The sequence below is a fragment of the Mytilus californianus genome, unplaced genomic scaffold (genome assembly GCF_021869535.1).
Source record: "Mytilus californianus isolate M0D057914Y unplaced genomic scaffold, xbMytCali1.0.p SCAF_5, whole genome shotgun sequence".
NCBI classification, from domain to species: domain Eukaryota; kingdom Metazoa; phylum Mollusca; class Bivalvia; order Mytilida; family Mytilidae; genus Mytilus; species Mytilus californianus.
The window spans coordinates 8561557-8587523 of NW_026262701.1; the positions used below are offsets into that span (position 1 = coordinate 8561557).

The window sequence follows — 25967 nt, forward strand, 5'->3', positions numbered from 1 at the left end:
GATCCTTATTGATATTTATTGAATAAATTTTAATAACAAAGTTGCTTCATAAATAATAGTTCAAGAAAAAAACAAAAAAAAATATTTTTAAAATTAGTGTTTTCTTGTTTAAAGAAAAATAATCCCAAAACTGAATTGTGACTTTTTGTCCTGTGACTTTTTGTCCGTGACTTTTTGTCTGTGACTTTTTGTCCTGTGACTTTCTGTCCTACATTCAATAATTATTATACCAAAATGTGGTTTTTATATAAATAGCAAATTATGATGATATACAAATCATTCATTTAACAGAAGAAAAATTTGTGTAATGTCATCTGTTGGAATATATTAAGTATTACACATGGACAGGATGTTCCCCATAAAATTAAGGTATTCCACACCCTAGAGTACACGCAACTGTCAAATAGAAGTTATTGCTTTACCTGTAATCAGCCATACAACTTATCAGTTGACCGACCATGCCACTACAATTTAAAAAGTTTGTTGATAGATGAAAATGAAAATCATCTTTTTGATGAAAAAAAATTGAATTGAAATGGATTTTCTTCATCAAAATTATGAAGTTAATTATTTTAACATAAAAACAAATTGAATAATTCCCAAAGATTAAAAGAAAATTATTATCTACTCCAGGAATAATAAAAAAAATGTATTTATAATGGGTCCCATCAATGATTTTTATAGAAATCATCGGTCTTATGAAATGGTTCTCAAACAGACATACATAATATAGATCTAAACATTTTTTTCTTTTCAGGAAGGAGTTATTACAAATATTTATTTTTGATAAAAAATTATAAAATTCAACAATCAAATTTGAATGAAAAATGTTTTTGGGTTGTTCTAAAAAATGAATAAGGTTTTTGAATCAAGATGGGAACAAATTCTTTGACCTAAACGAAAGCCCCCCCCTCTTTTTTTAGCCACACAAACCCAAAAGATGAATTGTGGGGTCCAAAAGAGATACAAGACACCTATTTTAGTAAAGCAAATTTGACTGGCAGTTTTGCGAACGGCAAAAATCTAAATGCTGTTTGTCAATACCTTCGACTTATATTCCAAGTGAAAACAATTACTTCAATGTTTAATAAAAATAAATCAAAATTAAACTACATGGGGGATTATTCAGGGTATTCCAACTTAGTTGCACCAAAAGGGTATCTTACTATACCAAATTAATCCTTGATTCTTCAAAGTTTAGTTTAGCCATAATAAAAAGGAGTATATAACAGCAATAGAATGTCATAAACAGTGCAGAATAAGTCTGTTCACATTTCAGGCCAAATTTATACAGTTGAGATAGTGTCAAGACATATTTAAGACTGTCAAGAATGTGTCGAGACATATTCAGACATTATTTAGAATGTCAAGAATATGTCGAGACATATTCAGACATTATTAAGAATGTCAAGAATATGTCAAGACAGATCGAGACAAATTTAAGACAGTCAAGAATTGGTCGAGACTAATCCAGACTCTTATCAGATGATACAGGAAGTGTCGAGAAATTTTAAGACAATGTTCATACTGTCAAGACACTTGTCAAGAAAAATCAAGAACCTTATTAGACAAATTCATACTATGTCAAGAATTTTTAAAAATTATTCAGACAAATTAAGAATGTCGAGTAAAAATTCATGCAAATTCAGACAAAAACTGGTCTTTTCAGACTTTTTGACTTTTGTAGTGGAAGCAGACCTTACAGTTTCGGTAATATCCTTAACCTCAAGTTCACTGGGATAACTGAAATGTTGGTTATTGAGTTAATGGACATCATCAATATATCTGAAAGTGAAATTAAAGAACTTTGCAAGATGTTTTTCTCTATTTGTTACAGAAAGTTCTGAATAAATTCTGCTTCAGATGAGTACAAAAACATGTCGACTATTAGGGGTGCACAATCAGTATGCATTGGAATTACAATTGTCTGTTGATATAATGATCCATTAAACACAACAATTATGTTGTCAATCTAAAAGTTCAGCATTTTGATGATATCGTCTTCGGTGTATTCGTTGTTGGAATCAGTGTGGTTCTTTTCACAAAGTAAGATTTTTCATGACCTAAAAAAAGGAATGTGTATCTACGAATCCCATTTTTTCTGGAAAACGCTCAGTTTAATGAGACTTTGAAATAGGAATGTAAAGCGTAGACAAAATATAAGATTAAAATTACTGTAACATTGTAAAGCTTGTGATTAAGATTTTGGAATAGATCTTATGACCTTTTAAGAATCCAAACCTCACCCAAAGAGCAAGGCGGACCCAAGCACCAACTCTTGTTTTCCCTATTTCCTGTGGTGAGTCTTATGCCTTTGCTTTTAACATGAACATTATTATGAATAAATATGTAAAATAGCCATCTCCTATGTTCTAAAAATAAAGACTTAAAGTCCTTTTAAGTTGCTTTAATAGTTTATTTTTTAATGTTGTCCTTTCGGTTTAATCAGCGATGTCATAACATCTTGTCTACAGTCAATTTAAATCTGTTCATTTATTTGTATCATATAATGCGATTTATCTATTGAATTTTGTTTTTCATTAGCGGCATGAGAGGTTGATTCCATTGTAGCAGGAAGGGCTAACTCTTAAGAAGCACCTGATGCACTCAACACGGCTGAATTGAGGTCAATTTTCGGTTTATAGCGTTATGTACAATGCAGTCCTTTCAATATGATAACAGAATTTGGGCATATATTTAAATGATAAGCAAGCCTAAGACAATATTAAATAAATGACATCTGTAGGTCAGCATACAGTCTTATGTCAAGCTCTAGTCGAAAAAAGGTTGAGAATAAATTATTCAATGGCTATAACAGATCTTCTTTATTTTCCACATACTAGTAATAAAACATTAAAATATGACAACAGTTAACAGCAAACGAAGTTTCTAACGTGTGGGTTAACATTTTTTTAGGACCTCCTCCTCCCCCCTTCTTTATTCTCGATGTGTTGATTAACAATGTAAATCTGTACCGGAAAAGAAGTTCACTCTATATTAAAGTATAATAGATAACAAAAACAGAATAACAAACAAAATAGAAATGAACTATACAATTTCAAAGAATGCTCGCAGTTATTGAACTTCAGACATAAAAGAGACATAAGTCAAAAATAGACTGACAACGCCATGGCAAAAAAAAAAGATCAAAACACAAAGAACAGTATACAAAGCACAACACAGAAAACTAAAGACTGAGCAACACGAACCCAACCAAAAACTGGGAATGATTTCATGTGCTCTGGAAGGGTAGGCAGATCCTGCTCCATATGTGGCACCCGTTATGTTACTCATGTTAGTAAAAACCCGATGATAAGTCTAATTCGGTGGTCAGATTCGGAGAAAAGGAGGACGGGATTGTGGTTACGACGACTGGAACATATCCGTCGTCATCTGTGAAGCAGATATTTCATAACGGTCAACCAACTCGTGATGGCGTCCGTAAAATATCTTAAGCAATTATTTCAACTCCCCCTTGGAACTCTTGGTTTAATAGTTTCCATGTGATACCAACCCTCTATCAAAGAAAAAAAAATCATGAAGGGAAACGCAAGCCCTGGAATATTGTATTATCTGGGAGATATGTACTCCATATGCAGGTGCTGCTGGAATGTTGTTAATAGAAATGGAAAGTTCACAATTGGGAAGCTGAAATCATCTCTTTGTCGTAAAGTTTTGTTCTTAATCGACTCTCATTTTCAATAACTAGATAAAAGTCAAGATATGAGGCACACTTAACTGTTATGCTTGACCTTTCAGAGATGTCCACTTCATTTATATTATTATTAAGCAGTGCGTTTTTATTAACTGTCGGTGCTGAGATATGACTGTCAGTATGGTAGGTCAATAAGCAGAGGTTGCGAAATAGGGAAAATATAACAGTAAACTTGTGTATTGTACAATGTATAATACGGCTTCACGAGAGAACTAAAATATTAAGAATTGGAAATCGTTATACCTTTTCAAGAATGTTATATTTTTTTTACATTTACTGTCTTAATTAAGGGCATACGATACAGTAGAGATCCCTCGTTGATTTTTTCTTGAAATTTTGGTAGAAGGTCAATTTCGATGTGTACTTTTGAAATATGCAAAGAAAAATATAACTTCATGACTTACTTTTTGAGATATTTTGGTTCGAAATTTGCATATTTGAAGGAAAAACCCTGAAATTTCATAAATAAGGACTTTTAAGGAAAGTACCAATACTTTTGAACGAACAGTCATAATTTGACCGGGTTTATTGTAAAATGTTCCCTTGATCCATGGCATCAGCATGCTGTAACAAGTTAACGGTTGAAATAAATAATTATATCCTAAATTCTTTTAATACAAGTGAAATAAAGAAGTGGAAAATATTTTTGCGTCTACACAGAAGTGCAGAAAAAATTCTATCGTTGATTTTTTCTTAAAATTTTGGCGGAGCGTTTTCGAAACAGAACTTGATCGATTGCAAAAGAAAAAACTGGGGGTCCATGTGCTTGTTTTTTCAATAAAAGCAATAAACCTTAATTTTTATTGGCAAATGGGACGTTTGCCAATAAGGCGCCAAACTACGTTGGGATAAGTTTTATTCGCAACAACGTCGTGAAATCTTTCCCGCCGTTCACTATACTACGTTGTCAATTTCAGTGGTAGAGCCAAGGTGTTTTTTTTTAAACCAATGATATTAATCATGAAAATTAATAAAGCTGGCTCCTCGTAAAATAGCATCATATTTGCCAAACCTTTATGAATTGTTTCGAAACTCGGATAGAAAAAGTATTCTAGTAATATAAAAGAGGGACGAAAGATACCAGAGGGACATGTAAACTCATAGATCGAAAACAAACTGACAACGCCATGGCCAAAAATAAAAAGACAAACAGACAAATAATAGTACAGATGACACAACATAGAAAACTAAGTCTAAGCAACCATATCTCACCAAAAACTGGGGGTGATATCAGGTGCTCCGAAAGGGTAAGCAGATCCTGCTCCACATGTGGCACCCGTCGTGTTGCTTATGTTATTACAAATATAAAGTAAGGGGGATGATATTAATCATGAAAATGAATAAAGCTGGCTCCTCGTAAAATAGCATCATATTTGCAAAACCTTTATGAATTGTTTCGAAACTTGGATAGAAAAAGTATTCTAGTAAATTACTTTTAGAAAAGAAATGTTCGGAAACAAAACAGATATATATAATAAAAAAAAATAATTTGCATCTCTGTCCGACATTAGTCATACAATTCATGTAGACAACACAGCTTGCACATAGTTTTAATTATTCAAAAGGCCCCGACATGACAAAATGTGCAACAATTATAGAGTAAGGGGGATGATATAAACATAAGGACATTTGGTATGATTGCAAACTATCAACCATAGTTCAAATGACGAAGATAAACGCTATTAAAGGTCACCATACGGCCTTCAACGCAAAAAAAAAAAAGAAAAAAAAAGCCACACCGTATAGTCAGCTTTAAAAAGCCCCGACATGAAAATGTGACATAATTCAAACTAGAAAACTAACGACCTACTCTATAGGCATTACATGAACACAACATCATACCCACACTAAATCGGGTCAGCTTAGTCAATTACAGTGTAGTATAACATTTCATACAGCAGTCGATATTAGAGCATGAAATTTAATGATTCTGTATCAATAGATAAGTTACCTAAGCTTGTCTTCAGGGTATTTTTTTTTATTACGGTACATATAATCATTGAATTACTTGTCTGTATTATACCTTCAATCTAGGAGTGAGTGCAACCACATTGTTTGTCCGGTCCAACAAATATTTTGTTTCTTATCTGAGAAACTACTTTACAAAAAGACTTCGTATTTGGTCAGTAACTTAACATCAATGAGTTGCAACTCTGGTCTGTCAAATACCTAATTCCTGTGTGCCGATTTTTCTCTCTCAATATGTACAAAGAGGATATGCTTATCACATCAACGGGTGCGTTTTTGTTTTTGGTCTATAATACGGGGCTTATAACTGAGTCATTTTAACTGACAATTCTTCTTCATACACTTATATATTCCACGGGTTAAATTCTAAAAATGCCGTTAAACTCTTTAATGCACCTTTTCAAAGTCAGGAACAGTAAGATGCGCTGTCATTATTTATTTCGTTTTTTTGTCATTTTGTTGATAGTTTCTGATAAATTTATCCGTACAATTCTCATTACGACTTAGAGTTAGCCAAATGGTGAAGTTACTATATAAATTACTTATGGTTTTTTTTGTGCACTTGGGTTTCTCTCTCATCGACGTCTTATGTTTTTCATATCTCTAATTCATTTCCTATATGAAATAACAGACATAGAAAATTAAGAATGTGGATTTGATTTTTTTCCCATTTGAAGTTAATATTGTTGACTTCCTTATTAATGAATCAATATAACAATTCTCGTGATTTGGCCGATTTTCATTGCAGGTACTTTTTTCAAATTCGCGCAATCGGGATTATGACGTCAGTGGATTTCCGCAAATGTGACTACATCTTAAGCGACGACGCGAAATGTAATCGTTCTTATTAGAAACATCGCGAAATTACAACGTTCTGATTAACAACGTCGCGAAAACAACACGAAAAGTTTTGAAAACGTTATTATCTGCCCCTGCTACTGTATCGTATGCCCTTAACATGAAATATTTTCTAATGGAACTTAAATCACGCAACGTCTCGCGATGACAGTTGGTGCTGCTACTAAAAATGTCGAATGAAAAGAAGAAATTAAATATTGATTATTGTTTACTCATCATTATATTATATGCATAATCATTATATAACATGCATATTCATTTCTATAACATGCATGTTCATTATCTAACATGCATTTTCAGGGTGACTATAAATTGTACAATAAGACGTTGAGCTAGGTCTTGTACAGATAGTGTAATGAGAGTAAGCTCACTGCAATGGGGCATATATATCATAATAATAAGGAATTGATAAGTTGAATAGGTCACGCTAAATGAGTTGTTTCAAAAGTTCACAAATGATGGGAGAGGTTCACTGTTTTAATGAAACTATATGGCCATGTCCCCGTTACAAAATAAGCTCAAACTGACCAGTTCAGTTGACCAATTTAAATTATTTGTCGACTAATTGTCCTACTTAAACTTTAGAATAAGATAAATCTTTTTTTCAATATAACTTACCCAGTCGACTAATTGTCCTACTTAAACTTTAGAATAAGATAAATCTTTTTTTCAATATAACTTACCCAGTCCCATTTCAAAACACAGACAACAACTAAAGCTATCTCAATTACCAAGATGACACCCATTGCTGCAACATACTGAAAAATATAAAAGTTTGTTCATGAATAAGTAAACATTTTTTTTATATTATGGTTGGTATAACCTAAATGAAGAGTCTTTATAAATTCATTTTAATTTTCCTGCTCTATACAGACCACTAGGTTAGATATTCCATTATCAACACGTGTTTTTAACATTTAAGATAGGAAGATTCTGTAGAATATAATGAAACAGGACTTAAAAGTTACGTAAATACCTAGATATATGTCTTTAAAATGTTATAATTGTAAAACTGAAATGTACATTGTTGTACTGAAATAACCGTGGATCAATGTTTCGTTTAGTATTTAAAATGAGTATCGTGTTAATTCGTTATTTTGATGAAATCCCTATAGATTGTAAACTTATTTATAGCGATTTTGTTCATACGTTGGCGTTTTCTTTTATATTTAATTACCTTTTAGATTTCGAGTAGGAATTGTCACATGTATTGCCAAGACTAATAGAATTTACCTTACAAAAGACAGTATTAAAATTCCATTCGCTTATTTTGTTAAAATTGAAGTAAAGGACGACATTAATAGACCTAAGTTCTTTTTTTTTTGAGAATTTGGTGTTCAAGGCAGGTTTGTAATTCTATGTCAAAAATTATTCACAACTTGTTTAGAGTCTGGCGATTTTGAATTTTATCTGTTACGGATAATAGTTATTTTTGTTTAAGGCGATATGCTGACCACTATATGTCTATTGTATTGGATTGAGTTGTTAGGTTTCTATCTCATTGACGTGTGCCTCGAATCTTTTATTTATTACTTATTGAAAAGACGAGCAATAGTCAACACATTATTACTAATAATATTAAAGATTTAGCAAGAATACCGTAACTGATGCCCGATGTTGAACTAGGATGCTCAGGAAATTCATCATATACAAAAAGATGTGGTATGATTGCCAATGAGACAACTCTTCACAAGAGACCAATTGACACAGAAATAAACAGCTATATGTCACCGTACGGCCTTCAACAATGAGCAAAGCCCATACCGCATTGTCAGCTATAAAAGGTCCCGAAATCACAAAAAAATGAACGAAAAACAAATAACACAGCAACAAACGACAACCACTGAAGTACAGGCTCCTTACTTGGGACAGGCACATACCTACAGAATGTGGCGGGGTTAAACATGTTAGCGGGATCACAACCCTCCCCCTAACCTGGGACAGTGGTGTAACAGTACAACATAAGAACGAACTGTAAAAATCAGTTGAAAACGCTCAACTCATCAGATGGATACAAATAGAAATACATATTACAAAAACACGTGTCATGTCTGCTATAATTGAAGCACTCGTCATAGTACTAATGACAAGTAATCATTTAGTGACAAGTCGTATGCAATGAAAATTCATTAACAAGAAAAGTAAAAATAACTTGATACCAATGCCATCTGTAAAACAGATATTCAGATACAGCAAACTAATCAATGATATCTTCACCAATACTTCCAATAATGAAATAATTTCAGTTTTGACTTGGTTCATGAGCAAATTGGTTTGAGTTATCTGTCGAGGAAATCTTGAAAGGAAACACAAGCGTGAGAATTATCAACAGCGGAATATATATTCTTTATTTACAGGTGCCGCTTAAAAGTAACTACAAATGAATAAAATAATAAAATGATAATAATTATCATAATAATAAGGCCATCTCAAGTTTCCAACCAGTTTCACTGTCAAATTCTAGTCAATGTTTAAAGGAAGATCTAATCTGAATCTGTGGTCTTCTACTTTTCTGATTCAATCGAGCAGGTATCAAAAACATAGTTTTAAACCCATGAACTTTTCAGTTTATGACATCACCTAATTCGAGGAATTCGATGTTATTGGATTTTGAAAGCTTCTTTTTTTTATTCTTCTTAAGAATACCTTGTACAAAGTTTGCCTATATGAACAAGTACAAAAGTCGATATGAAGAGGAACATAGAAATGCCAACTTCTTTTTGAAGAAACAAAACACCTACACTTAATATAACAAATGTGCTTTCATTTAAATACTTTTAAATTCAGATGAAATTTATCTTAAATGCAAGGATAACTCTGTGATATATCTTTACGGTACTGTGACAGGATGTTGAACCCTATGTAATATACTTATATTCTCACTATTCATTAGTCGCAATCTCATAAGCAGACGAATTATATTGCAGGTTTCAAAAGATAAGCACCAATCCTATAGTGGTTTGAAGGATTTCAATCCATTATTCTACCAAGTTTATTGTAACCGATGTTTAGACTCGTCGAAGCAATAACAGTATTAATTGTTGCGTATATTGAAATTATAACTAGCTGCAAAAGTAATTTATCGCCATTTGCATCTTAATGTAGAATTAGGATTGCCATTATAAGTCAAGACTAAGACGGATAAAATTATATAATAACTGCCAGCCTTGCTAAAGTAGATTATTTTGTTGTTGCTTGTACATATGATCTGGTAAACAACTGTGTACAGATAAACAAGATGCCATTTAAGTTTAATCCGTATTACGTCATTGCCGATATGCCATTAACTGTGTTGAGTATGGTTAAGTGCATTTAAAAATCTAATGATTGTCATGAAATTAACTCTCGTTATTGGAAAAAAATCTACCATAGACTATTTTAATGAAGTGATGGTCATTCTTGCTGAGTTTTTTTTATATGTAGAGATCTCCATTAAACAGTATCAATACATCAAAGTTCATCAACATTTTAATTATTGCTTTCCTTTTGAATATATGTCAGCAAGTTAAAATATGATTGTTAGTATTATAGATCTAATGGACCAAAACAAAAACACAGTTTCTGTACGAAAACGAATGACGTACACAGGAGATACCAGGATCTTTTTAACTGAATTACGTGGATCCTTTTTTTTAGTCTTTGATAACCAGATACACATAGTTATTATCTTCTTTTTACATCCGTCCAAATATAAATGAAAGTGTTGAGATTATCTTTTAACGTATCATAATAATTTCAAGTGTAAAAGTGTACACAAATCGAATCTTTGGATACTACTAAATAAAGGTATTCAGGCCTATGAAAGTACAATAAATCTTGATTTTTAAATCAGAATCCACATTAGACTCGCACCACTAGTAAAATGCTTCAGAAGTACGTCATCAACCGCTATAAAGATAGAGGTTAGAAGCTTAGGTTTGGAGGTCCATCAGTGTTAAGATAGAGGTTAATTGTTTTATAAGAAGCTTAGATTTGGAGGTCCATCAGTGTTAAGATAGAGGTTAATAGTTTTATAAGAAGCTTAGGTTTGGAGGTCCATCAGTTTAAGATAGAGGTTACTAGTTTTATAAGAAGCTTAGGTTTGGAGGTTCATCAGTGTTAAGATAGAAGTTAATAGTTTTATAAGAAGCTTAGGTTTGGAGGTTCATCAGTGTTAAGATAGGGGTTAATAGTTTTATAAGAAGCTTAGGTTTGGAGGTCCATTAGTGTTAAGATAGAGGTTAATAGTTTTATAAGAAGCTTAAGTTTGGAGGTCCACCAGTGTTAAGATAGAGGTTAATAGTTTTATAAGAAGCTTAGGTTTGGAGGTCCATCAGTGTTAAGATAGAGGTTAATAGTTTTATAGAAAGCTTAGGTTTGGAGGTCCATCAGTGTTAAGATAGAGGTTAATAGTTTTATAAGAAGCTTAGGTTTGGAGGTCCACCAGTGCTAAGATAGAGGTTAAAATAGTTTTATAAGAAGCTTAGGTTTGGAGGTCTATCAGTGTCACCAATGACAGAGAGAGGAAGGGTCATTTTTTTCTGAAAAAGTTTCACTCGCGAGGTCATAATCTGAAAGTTGTTATTCGAATATTAAAGAGTCTATATAATATTATCACATGTTATCAACAGTTAACATATTTCAAATATATAAAAGGAAATGTTTTCAGCGCAACAAACTGCTGTTGAAGACGGTATTTTTACATATATTTTATAACAATTTTACATCGAAGGACGTCTCATACCAAAATGAATTAATTTGTATTCAAAGAACAATTTATAGCTCTGCTTCACACATAATTTTGGTTTTGGTTAAGTATATCCTTCAGATACATGTTTGGGTTAAATACTCAAAATTTGCTAAAATATGTCAAAATTGCAGTTTTGAAAAAATATATCCTCCAGAACTAGAAATTAAAGAAACAACAGACACCGCTTCCTCCGCCTCATTTTTAGACTTATACCTCGAATTTGACACTAGTGGTCATCTCAGTACCAGAATCTATGACAAACGAGACGATTTTGAAATTATCAATTTCCCCACCTTAGTAGCAATATACGAACTTCACCTGCATATGAGATATACGTTTCCCAACTCATTCGGTATTCAAGGGCTTGCAGCTTCTAATCTGACTTTATAAAACATCACCAGTGTCTGCGCAGAAAGTTGATGAACCAGGGTTATGTCAAAGAACGTCTCGTTCTTTTTCTAAAAAAAGTTCATCGGAAGATACCAAGACCTTTTTGATAAATATTCCGTATCAACTTCACAAATAATACATGATGGTCTTGAAGTATAGCTTATAGGTACTTATGTTGTTTATCATCTTAATTACGTGTTATAGTCTTCTTTTATTTGTCTTTGTGAATCATTAACCTTTACTGTTTAGTCCATTTTTGGTAATATTCTTTTGGCGTGGCTCGGTTCTCAGTATACATCCCGCCATTTTGTTATTGTGCTACGGTCATTTTTTTGTATTCTTGTCTTTCATTTTGCTTATGAGCTTTGTCGATATGCCATTTTGTTTGTCTATGTTGACATATTTGTTTGTTTTTATAGTGATTAAGATTATAACACGATGTTGACTGCTGTACCCCAAGTTTTGACATTTTTACCTATTATGTCTGTTTGTTTTATTCACGCATCGTTGTCTATATAATGGAATTTTATGCGACTGTCATACAAGTGAGAGGCTTAGCTAGCTAAAAAACAGGTTTAATCCACCATTTTCTACATAAGGAAATGCCTGTACCAAGTCAGGAATATGACAGTTGTTTTCCATTCTTTTGATGTGTTTGAGCTTTTGATTTTGCCATTTGATAACGGACTTTCCGTTTTTATTTTTTCTTGGAGTTGGGTATTTTTGTTATTTTACCTTTAAGGCAACAGTATTTACCGATGGACCGTTAGAAAATAGCTAAAAAAACAGGTTTAATCCACCATTTTCTACATAAGGAAATGCCTGTACCAAGTCAGGAACATGACAGTTGTTTTCCATTCTTTTGATGTGTTTGAGCTTTTGATTTTGCCCTTTAATAAGGGACTTTCCGTTTTGAATTTTTCTTGGAGTTGGGTATTTTTGTTATTTTACTTTTAAGGCAACAGTATTTAACGATGATCAAATCTCATTGATCGATTTAGAAGATACAAATCAAGGTAGCAGACAAAAAGTAAGGGAACCGCATGAACTCCAAAAGGAGCGAGACCGACAGCGTCGACAGTTTAAACGTCTCCTGATATGCATGCACCACTCAACAAGATGCTCGGAAATATAGCAAAATGTTGTTCGAGACTTTAGTTACGCATTTTTGAATCTATGATTCTGCGCATTTTAGAAAAGATTGATTTTAAAGACCGTTAGAAAATGGCTCTGATGTGAAATAAATTCAGGGAAAATTGGTCCTACCTCTTTTATATAATAACTCGACAAACGTGTGATTTTGTGTAAACTGTTTTATGCATTATATACACTATGATAATAACAGAAAGACAAGGTGACAAAGTTATGTCATCACAACTTTTTTTTTAAAACGAGTGGATGTTTTGTATATATTTCAATCTAAATGTGTATACACCTTTCATCTCTGCATTCAATGTTCTTTTAATAACATGTTAAATCTTGTGTATATTTTGAGAGAGAGAGAGAGTATAACATTTAAATTGGTGAGCTTCAATATTTTAAAAGCTTTCAGCCAGTTAAGTTTGACGTTAATTTTTTCTTTCTTTCTGAAAGTCATTTAATTAACTGTAAATGTTGAACTTTCTTTGAGAACTTATGGATCTACACATTGTTTTGTTGGTGTTAGGGACCGTTCAATGTTTATCAGATGGATGGGCCGGTGCAAAATGGGGCGGGGCAAGCATTTTTTTTGTGTAAATATTTGGATGGGCGAGATCTTTTTTAATATGTATTGTGGATGGGCCAGAACTTGTTTTATAGGAAAATATTTTGCTATAAATTTTGTCGTTGTGTAGGAAATTTCTTTTGCTGGCACACAAAACATATTAAAAAAATAACAATTTCAAAATGATTTTAATGAATTTTAGAAATAATTAAATCATGTGTGGGATAAAAATTTTAAAAATTTAATTAAAAGATAAAAAAGCTAGTATTTTCAGTTCAACTAGTTTCTAATAGTCACGTTTGAAAATTTCTATAGATTTTCAAATCAACTTGCATTTTCATATTACTCTATAGAAATCTCAATTGTATTTTGACCTTACAGAATACCAGGTTGTTTGGCAGTTTGATATATTGCTGTCAAATTTATGGATTTAATCAATAGGTAAAAAAAATAAGCTAAAATTTTCAGATTAGGCTAAATTCAGGTAGTCACCTTTAAATTTTTTTATAACTTTTTCAAATCAACTTGGATTTTCATAAAACTCTACAGCTATCTCAGTTATATATTGATCTTACAGAATGCCAGGTTGTTTGGTAGTTTGGTGTATTGCTGTCATTTTTATGGATTTAATCAATACATGTAGGTAAAAAAAGCTAAAATTTTCAGTTAAGGCTAAATTCAGATAGTCATCTTTGAAAATTGGTATAACGTTTTCAAATCTACTTGGATTTTCATAAAACTCTACACATTTCTCAATTTTATATTTATCTTACAGAATGCCAGGTTATTTGGTAGTTTGGTTTATTTCTGTCAAATTCTATGATTTAATAAGAGAAAAAAAAGCTGCAATTGCATCAAAGTCAAAAAACATGTCTGCTTTTGCTTTAAAAGACTATATTTTCTTTCTTGAAAAGTAGAATAGATAAAGTGACATTGTATATTTGAAATATAAACATGCTCTGTTTTTAATACAATAATTGGTTATTCAGCATATGATAATATGTTTACTGGTTTAAGAGTTATTGTCCCTTAATTTAAATTATGCCCTTTATTTTAAATTAATAGTGATTTTTTAAAATTGTATACAAATTGGATATTTAGTCTAAATTTTTTTTTTATTGTTAACAAAAGTTGAATAAATCTTCATGTTCTATGGTCACAAAAGAGGAAAAAAGTGGTGAGTCAGACCATATGCCTGAAGTGGATGAAAAATGTGTTTGTCCTACTATGGTTTGCACCGGTCCCACCTGCCTGATAAATATTGCATGGTCCCTTACATGAAAACACAACATTTTAAAACTTTGATCAACTACAATGTAACAATTTTCACACGAATGGGGTTATCTCCCATGTATTAAAACTTGTAAAATTATACTTGTTTAATATATTCAGTATATAGTTACTGATCAATTCTTAAAAATATAAAATAACTATAGAAAAAGATTTACATACTGACTTATATTTACTTATTTCAAAATGACTGTATAAGAAACTACCACATATTCAATTATTTGATAGAACTTAAGAAGAGATACATTAAACTGTTTCAAATTTAAAATGACCTCAGATTTCAGAATAAATATAAACTTAGTACATTTAATAGTATGGTTAATATTTCTTCATCTATTTATGATTTGTATGAATAGTGTTAGCACTTCTTAAGTCTTTATTACTGAAAGGCTTGCTGATATAGTATACTATGACTTATGTATTGAGATGTAATTGTGATGTTTATAGGTATATTGTATCAGGCTGTACATCATACTAAAATCAAATATATACATGTACAATGATGTATATTCATGACATTCATACTTAAATTGATTTAAATAATTTCTGATTCTGATACATATAAATATATAATATATACACCAAAGTCTATTCTATGATTTCCAGACATAAACATGCAAGCATTAAAATAGAAAAAGAACCTATACAATTATTGGTTGTCTTTAAGTTTTAGAGGGGCAAGCACTTATTTAATAGAATTTTTTAGATGGGCAAGCACTTTTTTGAAGAATTTGAAAGGATGGGCATCAAGTTTTTTTAATGAAACAATATTAAGAATTCACCGGCCCATCCTTCTGATAAATATTGAACGGTCCCTTACACTTAGTATTTGTAATAATGGATTGTTAAATCAGCAATAGGCCAGTCATCAAGTTGAATAATTCTATACTAGCGAAGTATGTACATGTACATTTATATAAGCGTAATTAAACTAAAAGGAAATGCCTGAATTACTTATCTATTTTCCAATTTAGCATTGTTTAAAACCTCATAAAACATTATAAAACATTACAAAACATAAATGCATTTTTTATGGCTATTTTTTATTTGTCGTCGTATCACATTTCCCTTACTCTTGTTATGGGAACGGAAGCAACCATTAATTTCAAACTTTTATACACTGCAATGACATTTCAAACATTTGCTCAATTAGAATATTTGCTGTTTCTGTTTTGTTCCTGAGCTTTTTAAATATTTCGATCATTCATTTAATGGGTTTTATTTTACAATGCTGATCACATGTAAAAATTACTTTAGTAACTTGATTTGCAAAGGAATTTTACAAATAAACGGCATGTATTTATCATCCCAATCATCAAACAACTTTAACAGAAACATTTAGATTCGTATTAGAAGTAGTTTACGAGCAAGTGTAATGTTTTATTATCCATATAAAATAGTAATGCAATTTTTTTTTTAAATATATCCTCATCAACCAGTAAGATCAACATGAACATTATTCAAATACCATACCCCAAGGGTGACTGGGGAATAAAGAAAATGGTCACTTAGGTCTTCTTTCGATCGGCAGTAAAAACCTTGCCACAGTGGGGTGTTCGTTTGACTGTGCGGGATGTACAAGTACGCAGCCACGTCCGGTCAGAATGGGGAGGTTACATCCGATGCCTCGCGTAGAGATAGTGCCACGCTCTGTTCGCATTAAGAACCCTTGCAACAACTCTTTGAGGGAGCCGTAGGTGGTTGTTGCAAGGCAAAATTTCTGTCCCTTACAAATATACCCTCATTTTCCAGTGGCAGTCCAAATTTTGGTTCATGATAAAATTGGGACAAGTAGGAGGTTTAGCTAGCTATAAAACCATGTTTAACCAACACATTCCATCGGAAAATGCCTGTACCAAGTCAGGAATATCTCAGTTGTTTTCCCCTTTTTGAATTTGCCTTGGAGTTTGGTATTTTTGTTATACTTTTTTTCCTGACTTTCATCCCGGACGGTATTTATTACAGGACCTTCCTATTGTATCTATTGTTAGTTTGTTCTCATCCTGAACATGAATGAAATATTTGTCACTGGACGTTGAGCAACCAACAATCAATCTAATACCAATAAGATTGACTGTTTCTGCTTCCGTCTCGTTTGTGGTCAGCGTCATTGATAATTATTCAGTCACTTAAGGAAGTTTGCTCCTCCTGTTTTTGAAATTTTGCCAGATTTTCGGAATCCTCTGGTTTTATCCATGTAGTGCCTTTAAAAAATTTTGCCCACTAACCCCTACTTTTCTCTTCATAATTTTATTACATATAGTTTCAAAAGCCATATTTGAAAATCTTATAAAATCCTTGTTATTTTTTCATAGTTTTTGAAAGAAAAAAGATGCCAATGTTAAATTTATGAAAAATCTAGAAAGAATCATTTCCCGCCAATTTTCCAAGGCTTATAGACGGGTTTACCTATAATTGACCTAGAAAACATGGGCGCATCCATTAACCTCTCACGTGACCGATCAGCCATTACAACCGTGAAAAATAACGCACGTGTATTGATCAAAACATAATCGATTTTCTGTTTACCTTTGTATTTCTTTCATTTTCTGATTTATTTTACTATGGATACTGCCGAAAGTTATGAAAATGTGGAGGCATTTCTTGTGCAGTTAATAGTTGTACAAATAATCGTAAATGTGGAAAAAGATCAATATTTGAATTACACAACGAGTTGCACAATGACTGCCCCTCTGTCCTTGTTTGATTCCATATAACATTTTACTTGTATAAGTCTCATTTGATGCCTTCTGGCGAGCCAACAAAACTTGAGTGGATCAAAGCTTTAGGCAGAAAAACTTTGCATAAACAGGTTTTTGTATGGTCCGGACATTTATTTTCTGGATGGTACACCGACTGCACACAATCCGTTTATTTTTTGAAATAAAACTTGTTATGAAAGTAAAATTACACAGGCAGACGAATGTTGACACGTCGTGAAACGACTGTAAAAAAACTTGAATTAATCTATGAAAATTAATCCGATGACTACAGTGCATCTGCCTCTTTTTGTAAAGAAAATCCACACATCAGATGAGGATCCAGGATTTTGAAAAGGGGGGGGGGGGGGGGGGGGGGGGGGGTGCCGCGGGCCCCCAAACTAGACAAAATTCGTACTTGAAGCGGTAAGAAGTTTCGATTTACCATAAATGTAGCTCAATAAGGGGTGCGCGGGAACCCCCAACCCCTAAATTGCCGCTGCACATTCCTTTAAATAATAACAATGAAACCTACCCCGAGGCTTCATGTAGTTTTAAATTGTAAGCAAATCAACCCAGTATGAAGAGACGAACTTTTTTATTCATGACGACTATTTTTATGCTGCAAAATAGACAGACATTAATTCCGACAACATCAACTCAGACAAAAATATTGTTAACAGAGGAGTAAGGAGTTCAAAATTAAATAAAAGGGGGGAACCACGTCAGCGTATAGAACTATTATGAATGACATTGACGCCTTATTGTATACTTATGTAACTATATATATATTCATAAGTTTTCTTTACTTTAGTGGAATTACTACACAAATTTAATTTTCAACTACGATATAGCAGATTAGCTGTTGCTCGATCGTACTGATGATCGAGGTGAACGCTTAGTTTGATATTTGGTTATTTTGGACTGCGCTTTCATATTTCGAAAAGTAAGGCTTGTAAAATATTTTATTCCTGGGTGCCAGTTCTTGCTGAAAACCTTAAAGGTTTTACAAACAGCTGTATCCATAGACAAATCCTAGCAACTTACTATTAAGGGCCCTTCCCTATAAGCCTCATCTTAATGGTCCATATAGGCCTACATGATATATGTAGGCCTGTGTGCTCAAAGTATATATTCACTTTATACTTTCTTTATATGACGTAAACAGTAACTTCTGTTGAAACTTGATTTGAACTTTCCTCATTAATAGATTATTCTGTGCATGAATTATAAAATTTTACACATCAGAAAGAATGTTTCAAAGGTCTTGGTAGTCAAAAAGGTTACTAGAACCTACGGATCACAAACACAAAACTCTCGTCTCTGTGAACAAAGTTTATCATCAAACGGTACATGTCTATAGGTATATATTTTCAATAGAGACAAGTTACTGCCCGTCGGAGAAAAACGGGCTGTCAAATGATAGGACCGTCGGATTAGAGGATTGTTGAATTTTAGGACTGTCTCATTATAGGTCTTACTACAGAAATTTCTATGATTTGATAAAATTGCACCCGGTTTTTCTAATATATCTCATTTGACCCGGCAAGACAAATTATTTTTTATTTATGTATGTGTTGTAATAATCAATAATGATAATAATCGATATGTAGCCTGGGATTAGTATTCGTATATATTATATTCCGAGTGTATAACGTATCAAATACAGTTATATTTTAAGGACAACACCTGGCCTGCAATACACTTATAATTTAAATGTCCATTCCTTATCTAATTACTTTATTATTTATAGCATTTATAATTTTGCCGAGGTCAAATACGCCTTCAAATTCTTGTGTTTACGTTAATCATATGCGGTCTGGGAAATAGATGTATATCTAGTTTATCTTAGGCCACAGACCACAATTAAATTCCCCTATTAGTTCTTTATAACGTTTTGTTTCATTAAAAAAATTGCACCTTGCATTTTTGTCAAATCTTTTGTGTGTATAATGTATAGTACTAGTCCAAAAATATATCCAAAATTCGGAAAGATTGAACCAATGACTCTTACAAATTTAGCCAATACACATCCATACCCCTATGGACAAGTCAAGAGATGTTCCGAAAACTGTAAATATCACCTTTTTGCACCTGGCCTAATCACTCTTTCCATATCAAAATCAGTTAAAATACAACATCCAAAAGATTATTTCACCTCTCTTCTTTTATTTCCACCCAAAAAAAATACACTCTAATTAAAAGGAACTATATTCGTGGACAACGAAAAGCGGGATCATTAATTGTGGTCTTGGGCCTATTTTTTCACGGTTGTAATGGCGACGCTACTACGATGACGCCTAGGAGTCGCGTCACAAACTAAGGCAGATAATCGGAAAAACCTGTCTCAAAAACAAGCACACGAACCTATCATTTTTTTCTTCTTTTTAAGTTCTGTTATAAATATACTTTCAATTCATAACAGTCTTTTTAAAAGCTTGTTATTCTGAAACAGAGTAGCAAACATCCTTAAGTCAACGACAACGATATAGTGCGCATACTCGAATGTATAAAGAATTAAAAAATAATAAACAAACGGTGCTGTATAGATCAAATACGATTTGAATTCTATCAAATAAATGAGCCATGAATGATCCAAGACTCTCAGCCCTGACAGTTTCTCTGGACAGAGCATTCCAGTCGCCAATGATCCTTGGATATCGTGAATCCCTCCGATGAATTGTGCTGCAGGAAGGAGATACTATGCATATTTCGACTATATCTTGTTTGTTTACTTAGTCTATCGGAAGAATCTATATGTTGAGTAGTCTATGTACAATTTTATACATTAGTACTCATCCGGATCTTTTTCTGTGTCCTTCAAAGGCATGTATCAAATGTTCAATGAAACAGTGAAGGATAATAAGAATCATTGTCAGGGCCTTGTAATTTAGCGGCTTTCAATTTCTATTGCATTTTGATCTTTTACAACGTCCATTTCCCCTTTATTCATTTTCAACCATTCGAATAAAAGCGAATTATACGGTTTTCCGTGCAGACTACACGTGTTTCTTCTGTAACCTTTATCAGGTAAACCACCAAAAGCAATATGGACCAAAACAGAACCGTAGTATTATAACTTTGGCTGAGCGAGTTTAAAAACTTAGTTTATGATCAGAATCAACATTTGAATTTTGTCTATACGAAAGCCTAACCGGCGAATGAATCCTTATTTGTTAAAAATAAATAGAAATGTTAGTAATACATCAATGTTTCGGCAGCCGGCAGCCCCACGACAAAAAACTAAAAGACATTTAGAGGTCAGCATTTATCAGAAATGTTGGCTTTGAGCGTTCGTGATGAAGACATGAAAGCCAAAACACTATTGTCTTAACAAGTCATATTGTCTTACTTAAACCAAATCAAAGCTTTTATCTTTAGAAAACGTGATTTTTCTTTGTTGCTGCTCACCATGTACGGAGTTTCTGAAAGGCCTATCATAATGCTCAATTATTTTTTTCGTTTATTGTTTTGTACACATCAAGCCGTTGGTTTTCACGTTTGATTTTTTTTTTACTCTGTATCTTGTTGAGACCTTTTATAGATCACTATATTATGGATTTTTCCTCATTGTTGAAGGTAGTATGGTGACCTTTACATCTATCTCATTAGGTCTCAGATGGAGAACTGTCTTTGTGGTAATCATACCACATCTTCTTATTTTTATATTGCAACAGAAATTAAATTTGTAATTGGATTGATACTGAATTTAGATTGATCAATAAAATAAAGGAAATTTCCTGATATTTCAAAAGAAAATTATATCAACATATATCGATTTTCAATAATTTGTCATTAAAAATTCATTCATGTTAAACTGTTTCTCGTCTCTTGAAGATCAAATATCTCAATTGTCAACAAACGAATTTCATAAAGTCTATATAATTACACTATAATTAAATACAATGCTTATGAACAAAGATCATGTATCTATATTTCTATGGAAAAAATCTATTTTAGATATATCTCGAAAAAGTTTATATTAAAATTCTTGTAATTATCGGATCAAGGATTTTCGATAAGTTGGACTATAGCCAAATGCTACCAATTTCTATGGTGCAAAGCACAATGATAATGAGAAATTTGTAAATGAATATAAACACGAATTAGGTAATTCTAGAAAAAAACTAATTTTTTTACAAGGTAAAGAGGCATATGTTTCAAACGGTCAAATTCGAGTTGTACCATTTTTTTCTATGTTCGTGAAATAACGAACAGGCAACATAAATATCCCTATATATCTCGGAATCTGTCAAATGAGTATCAACTAAAAGGTTTTTGGAATTTCATTTCTTCCCAGACTGTGTAAATTTGCTACTCGCCGTAGTCTCGATATAACTGGCAACAACACGCAGTTTTCAACATTATTACAGTATATCTCCATTTATTCTAATCAAGAGACAAATGTCTCGCACATATGCTATTCAAATCAAGATCTCCATATTTCAGTGAAGATCTTGTACAAGAATGAACAGGAATGTATGTTTATGTAAATAACAATCGCCATCACCAAACACCTTTTCTTTTTAGCTCGCATATGAAATTGGTTATATATCGGTAAATATCTTACAAAATATGTTATGTTAGTATGTGCCCTAAAAAATCTGAACATTGCTTTGAAATAAAATGTAGAATGCAGATGGTTTTTTTAGGAATACAGACATACGATACGACATTGAATTCTCATTCATTGGATGTAGTAAATAATTCATTTTGAATACGTTTGATGACACATAGGGATAATAAAAACCTCAAATTGAAGAGAGAACATACAAGGAAAGCAACAGCAAAGTCACGTGTGGGGCCAATATGTCCGAACTTGTTCACAGCTGGACCCCCAACGGCTAAGTTACTGACATATAACAATAAACAAGTTATGCCTGTAGATGTCTATTATAGTCGATTCTTGTTTTGTTTGTGTTGTTGGATTATTTGCTGAATGGTGTTAACCCACATCACCTGTTATCCATCTACATAAGTCTAGAATTATTTTGTAAAACAAATAATATATTTAATGCTGATATTTTAATATACTTTCTTGAACTTTATGAACAATTGATTTTCTTGCCCACGCTTTGTATGTCAATATTATATACAACACACGTTTAGGAATTGACATTAACACCCTCCTTTTTTAACTTATATGGTTATAATAATTGAACTGTTGTTAAATCCTTTCAGATATGAATAAAAGGACAAGTTGGGTATGAGGCAGCAACTAAACAACACAAAAACCATAATTAAATTCGTCCTGACCCCTATGGATTTTACTAACCCTCTATGGATCCGTAAGGGTCAGTAGCAAACCATATAACTTATAATATACGGTCTCCAACTGTTGCCAGTACAATAAGTCAATCTAAATCGACCCTTTTCTAGAAAAATAAATAACAAAGATTATGAAATATCAATACAAACTTTCATATAAGACCGACACCTTAAGATTTTCCATCTCACGAGGTTCCAGACTTTGGGAAAGGGGGTGAAGATGATGAGAGGTTAACCTATTTAGATCTCTACAATCCTCCCCTTTTAATCTAACCAATGAAATAACAAAAGGAACATATAACAAAGTACAATCAAAATTAGTTCAGAATATGCACTAAGCTCTGTAATACCGGTTATACAGACAAAGAAAAAACAGATTTAAGGAAAACAATATCATACTGTATCAAAGAAAGGTTGCTTACATCTACGACATTTAGTCTCTTGTGGATAGTTGTCTCATTGGCAATCATCCTCTATCGTATTTTTATATTACAGTTAGTTCAAATTACATGTACTAAACCTGCTGATATGAAATCATTCCGTGTTACACTGTAATGTCGACGGTAGTGCTATGGAGTGAAATTCACACACCGACGCCATAAATTGTATAGGAAGACACAATCTGTCCATAGTAAATTTGCACAGAAGTTCAAAGCAAGAAAAGGAAAGATACGATTGAAGACCCAATATAGATTTCAGATCGGTACAAGAAAGTGCAACGTTAACTTCTGGATTGTGTATCGTAACTTTTGTGAATATAATTTTGGGTAATTCCCACGTGAGAGATTAGTGATTTTATCTTTCCAGTAAGTTCTATATATAAAGCAAAACATTACTAGAAGAAATATATTGATATTTAGGCGTTTTTCTGTGTTGGTTAGGGTTTTTATCTTAAAAATATATTTCATATTTTGATTAATGATATATAATAAGAATTCATACACACCAAACAACGGCAGTTAATGATATACAATTTGGATCGCAAAAACCAAATGCAGAGATAGATGAAAGTGCAACAAACTAACTTACAGAATACAGCAAGCATTTCTTATTGCAGCAGGCACCACAAGCTCCAACTGATGCTATAACTAGAATAAAGCTGCCTAAAACGGCACCGGATATTGCTACATAGAGAAAAAATGAACCAACAGATTCATTTCCACCTGCATCTCGAAACAAAGGTTCAATATAACCTCCAAATATGTTACTTCCGGTGGCAACTACTATCCCGAATGCTGCTATAACAAATCCTATAGCCTGTAAACAAAAGACTACCTTAAAATAAGGTAATAACTAAACTTACATAAAGAACATTTTGTTCTTAAAATACGTTAATTCTTTACCAAAATGTACATAGTTGCAGTTAAAAGAAGAACATATCTACTGTTGTCTATATCATTAATGAGTAAAATCTGAATTGCCGTCTTTGTTTTAGTTACGATTAAATGGAAAGATAGTATTTATATTGCACATGTTTTAGTTACGATTAAATGGAAAGATGGTATTTATATTGCACATGTTTTAGTCACGATTATATGAAAAGATGGTTAGTCACGATTAAATGGAAAGATGGTATTTATATTGCACATGTTTAAGTCACGATTAAATGGAAGGATGGTATTTATATTGCACATGTTTAAGTCACGATTAAATGGAAAAATGGTATTTATATTACACATGTTATATCACGATTAAATGGAAAGATGGTATTTATATTACACATGTTGTAGTCACGATTAAATGGAACGATGGTATTTATATTGCACATGTTTAAGTCACGATTAAATGGAAAGATGGTATTCATATTGCACATGTTTAAGTCACGATTAAATGGAAAGATGGTATTTATAGTGCACATGTTTAAGTCACGATTAAATGGAAAGATGGTATTCATAGTGCACATGTTTAAGTCACGATTAAATGGAAACATGGTATTTATGTTGCACGTGTTTAAGTCACGATTAAATGGAAATATAGTATTTATATTGCACATGTTTAAGAGCGTTTGTTGATTTGTTTCTTTTTTTCTTCTTGTTAAATTTTGAAAATTATGGCTTCCAATTACAAATCAAGCTTAATGTTATACATATTTTTTTTTACTGAGGTAAAGTTATAAAACAACGTTTTTAAATTGAAATTAAAACAAATTGAGGAATTTAACCAATAGTTTAAAAATATAAATAAGAAGACTTACAATAAATATGACGTTGATAGTAACAAGAAGAATTTTTGATATCGTTTCGATGCTGCATTTTCCCATTTGCATTAATCTAGTGGTATCCTTTCATCCTAGATATTTAAACTGTACAGCAGCTAATGTGATATTGACTCTCAGAAATCGATTAACACGTTCAGTTGGATGGTTTTTATCCGTGGAATTGGAAATATGTTCAATTTTAAATGGCTGAGAGGAATATATTCTTTAATTTAGCTATTGATTGAACTGACAGTATTATGTTTAAATTTCTGTTCTGTTTGGTATGCAGTCTATTGCGTCATGGAATGTTGAACAGATATATCATGTTAAGGAGGGGTATTTGCAAAAAATACCAGTCGAGAGAATGTTAAATTTCGCGAGCCGTAAGGCGAGGGAAATTCATTCTCAAGACTGGTATTTTTCGCAAATACCCCTCAAGAACATGCTATATCTGTTTAATTACACCGAATGTTAACGTACAAAACGCATTGATGATCGTGACATAAAACGCATTGATGATCGTGACATTACAAGCGTCATTAATAGTATTTACAATATAATTACACCTTATGTAAGAATCCTGTGTTTTGATTGGTTGATAGCCAGTGTATTTTTCACCAATTTACTTTTATTAAATGAATATCGTTCATTTTTAAACCGCGCCGGGGTATATGCAAAAAGGATATGCCTTTTTTACCCTCTCTGCCGTGGTATTTGCCAAAAAATACTCTATCCGACTGGACGCTTGTAATGTCACGATCATCAATGCGTTTTATGTCACGATCATCAATGCGTTTTGTACGTTAACATTCGGTGTAATTAAACAGATATAGCATGTTCTTGAGGGGTATTTGCGAAAAATACCAGTCTTGAGAATGAATTTCCCTCGCCTTACGGCTCGCGAAATTTAACATTCTCTCGACTGGTATTTTTTGCAAATACCCCTCCTTAACATGATATATCTGTTCAAAATACAATGGTGTAATAGTGTTGTAAAAGAAATCGTTTTTATTGTGAGAGTGTATCATGACGTATTTATAAAACAAACTATATTCCATAAAGTAAAAGAACCATAAGAAAGATGCAGCGGCGCTAACAAAACTACTACTTACCTATTTTAATGTATAAAATGATTTGATTTCTATTTG

General features: G+C 32.3%; 1 protein-coding gene across 1 annotated transcript in view; it reads right to left on the reverse strand.

Moving 5' to 3' along the window:
- LOC127702474 (tetraspanin-1-like) overlaps positions 1-24951 on the reverse strand; it is a 36295-nt gene extending 11344 nt beyond the window's left edge. The window contains exons 1-3 of the mRNA XM_052206681.1: positions 24817-24951; positions 23652-23879; positions 7225-7299 (exon numbers count right to left, since the gene is read on the reverse strand). Coding sequence (XP_052062641.1) covers positions 7225-7299; positions 23652-23879; positions 24817-24888 — 375 coding nt within the window. The 5' untranslated portion in view covers positions 24889-24951. The remainder of the gene's footprint in view (positions 1-7224; positions 7300-23651; positions 23880-24816) is intronic.
- Positions 24952-25967: the final 1016 nt, after the last annotated feature.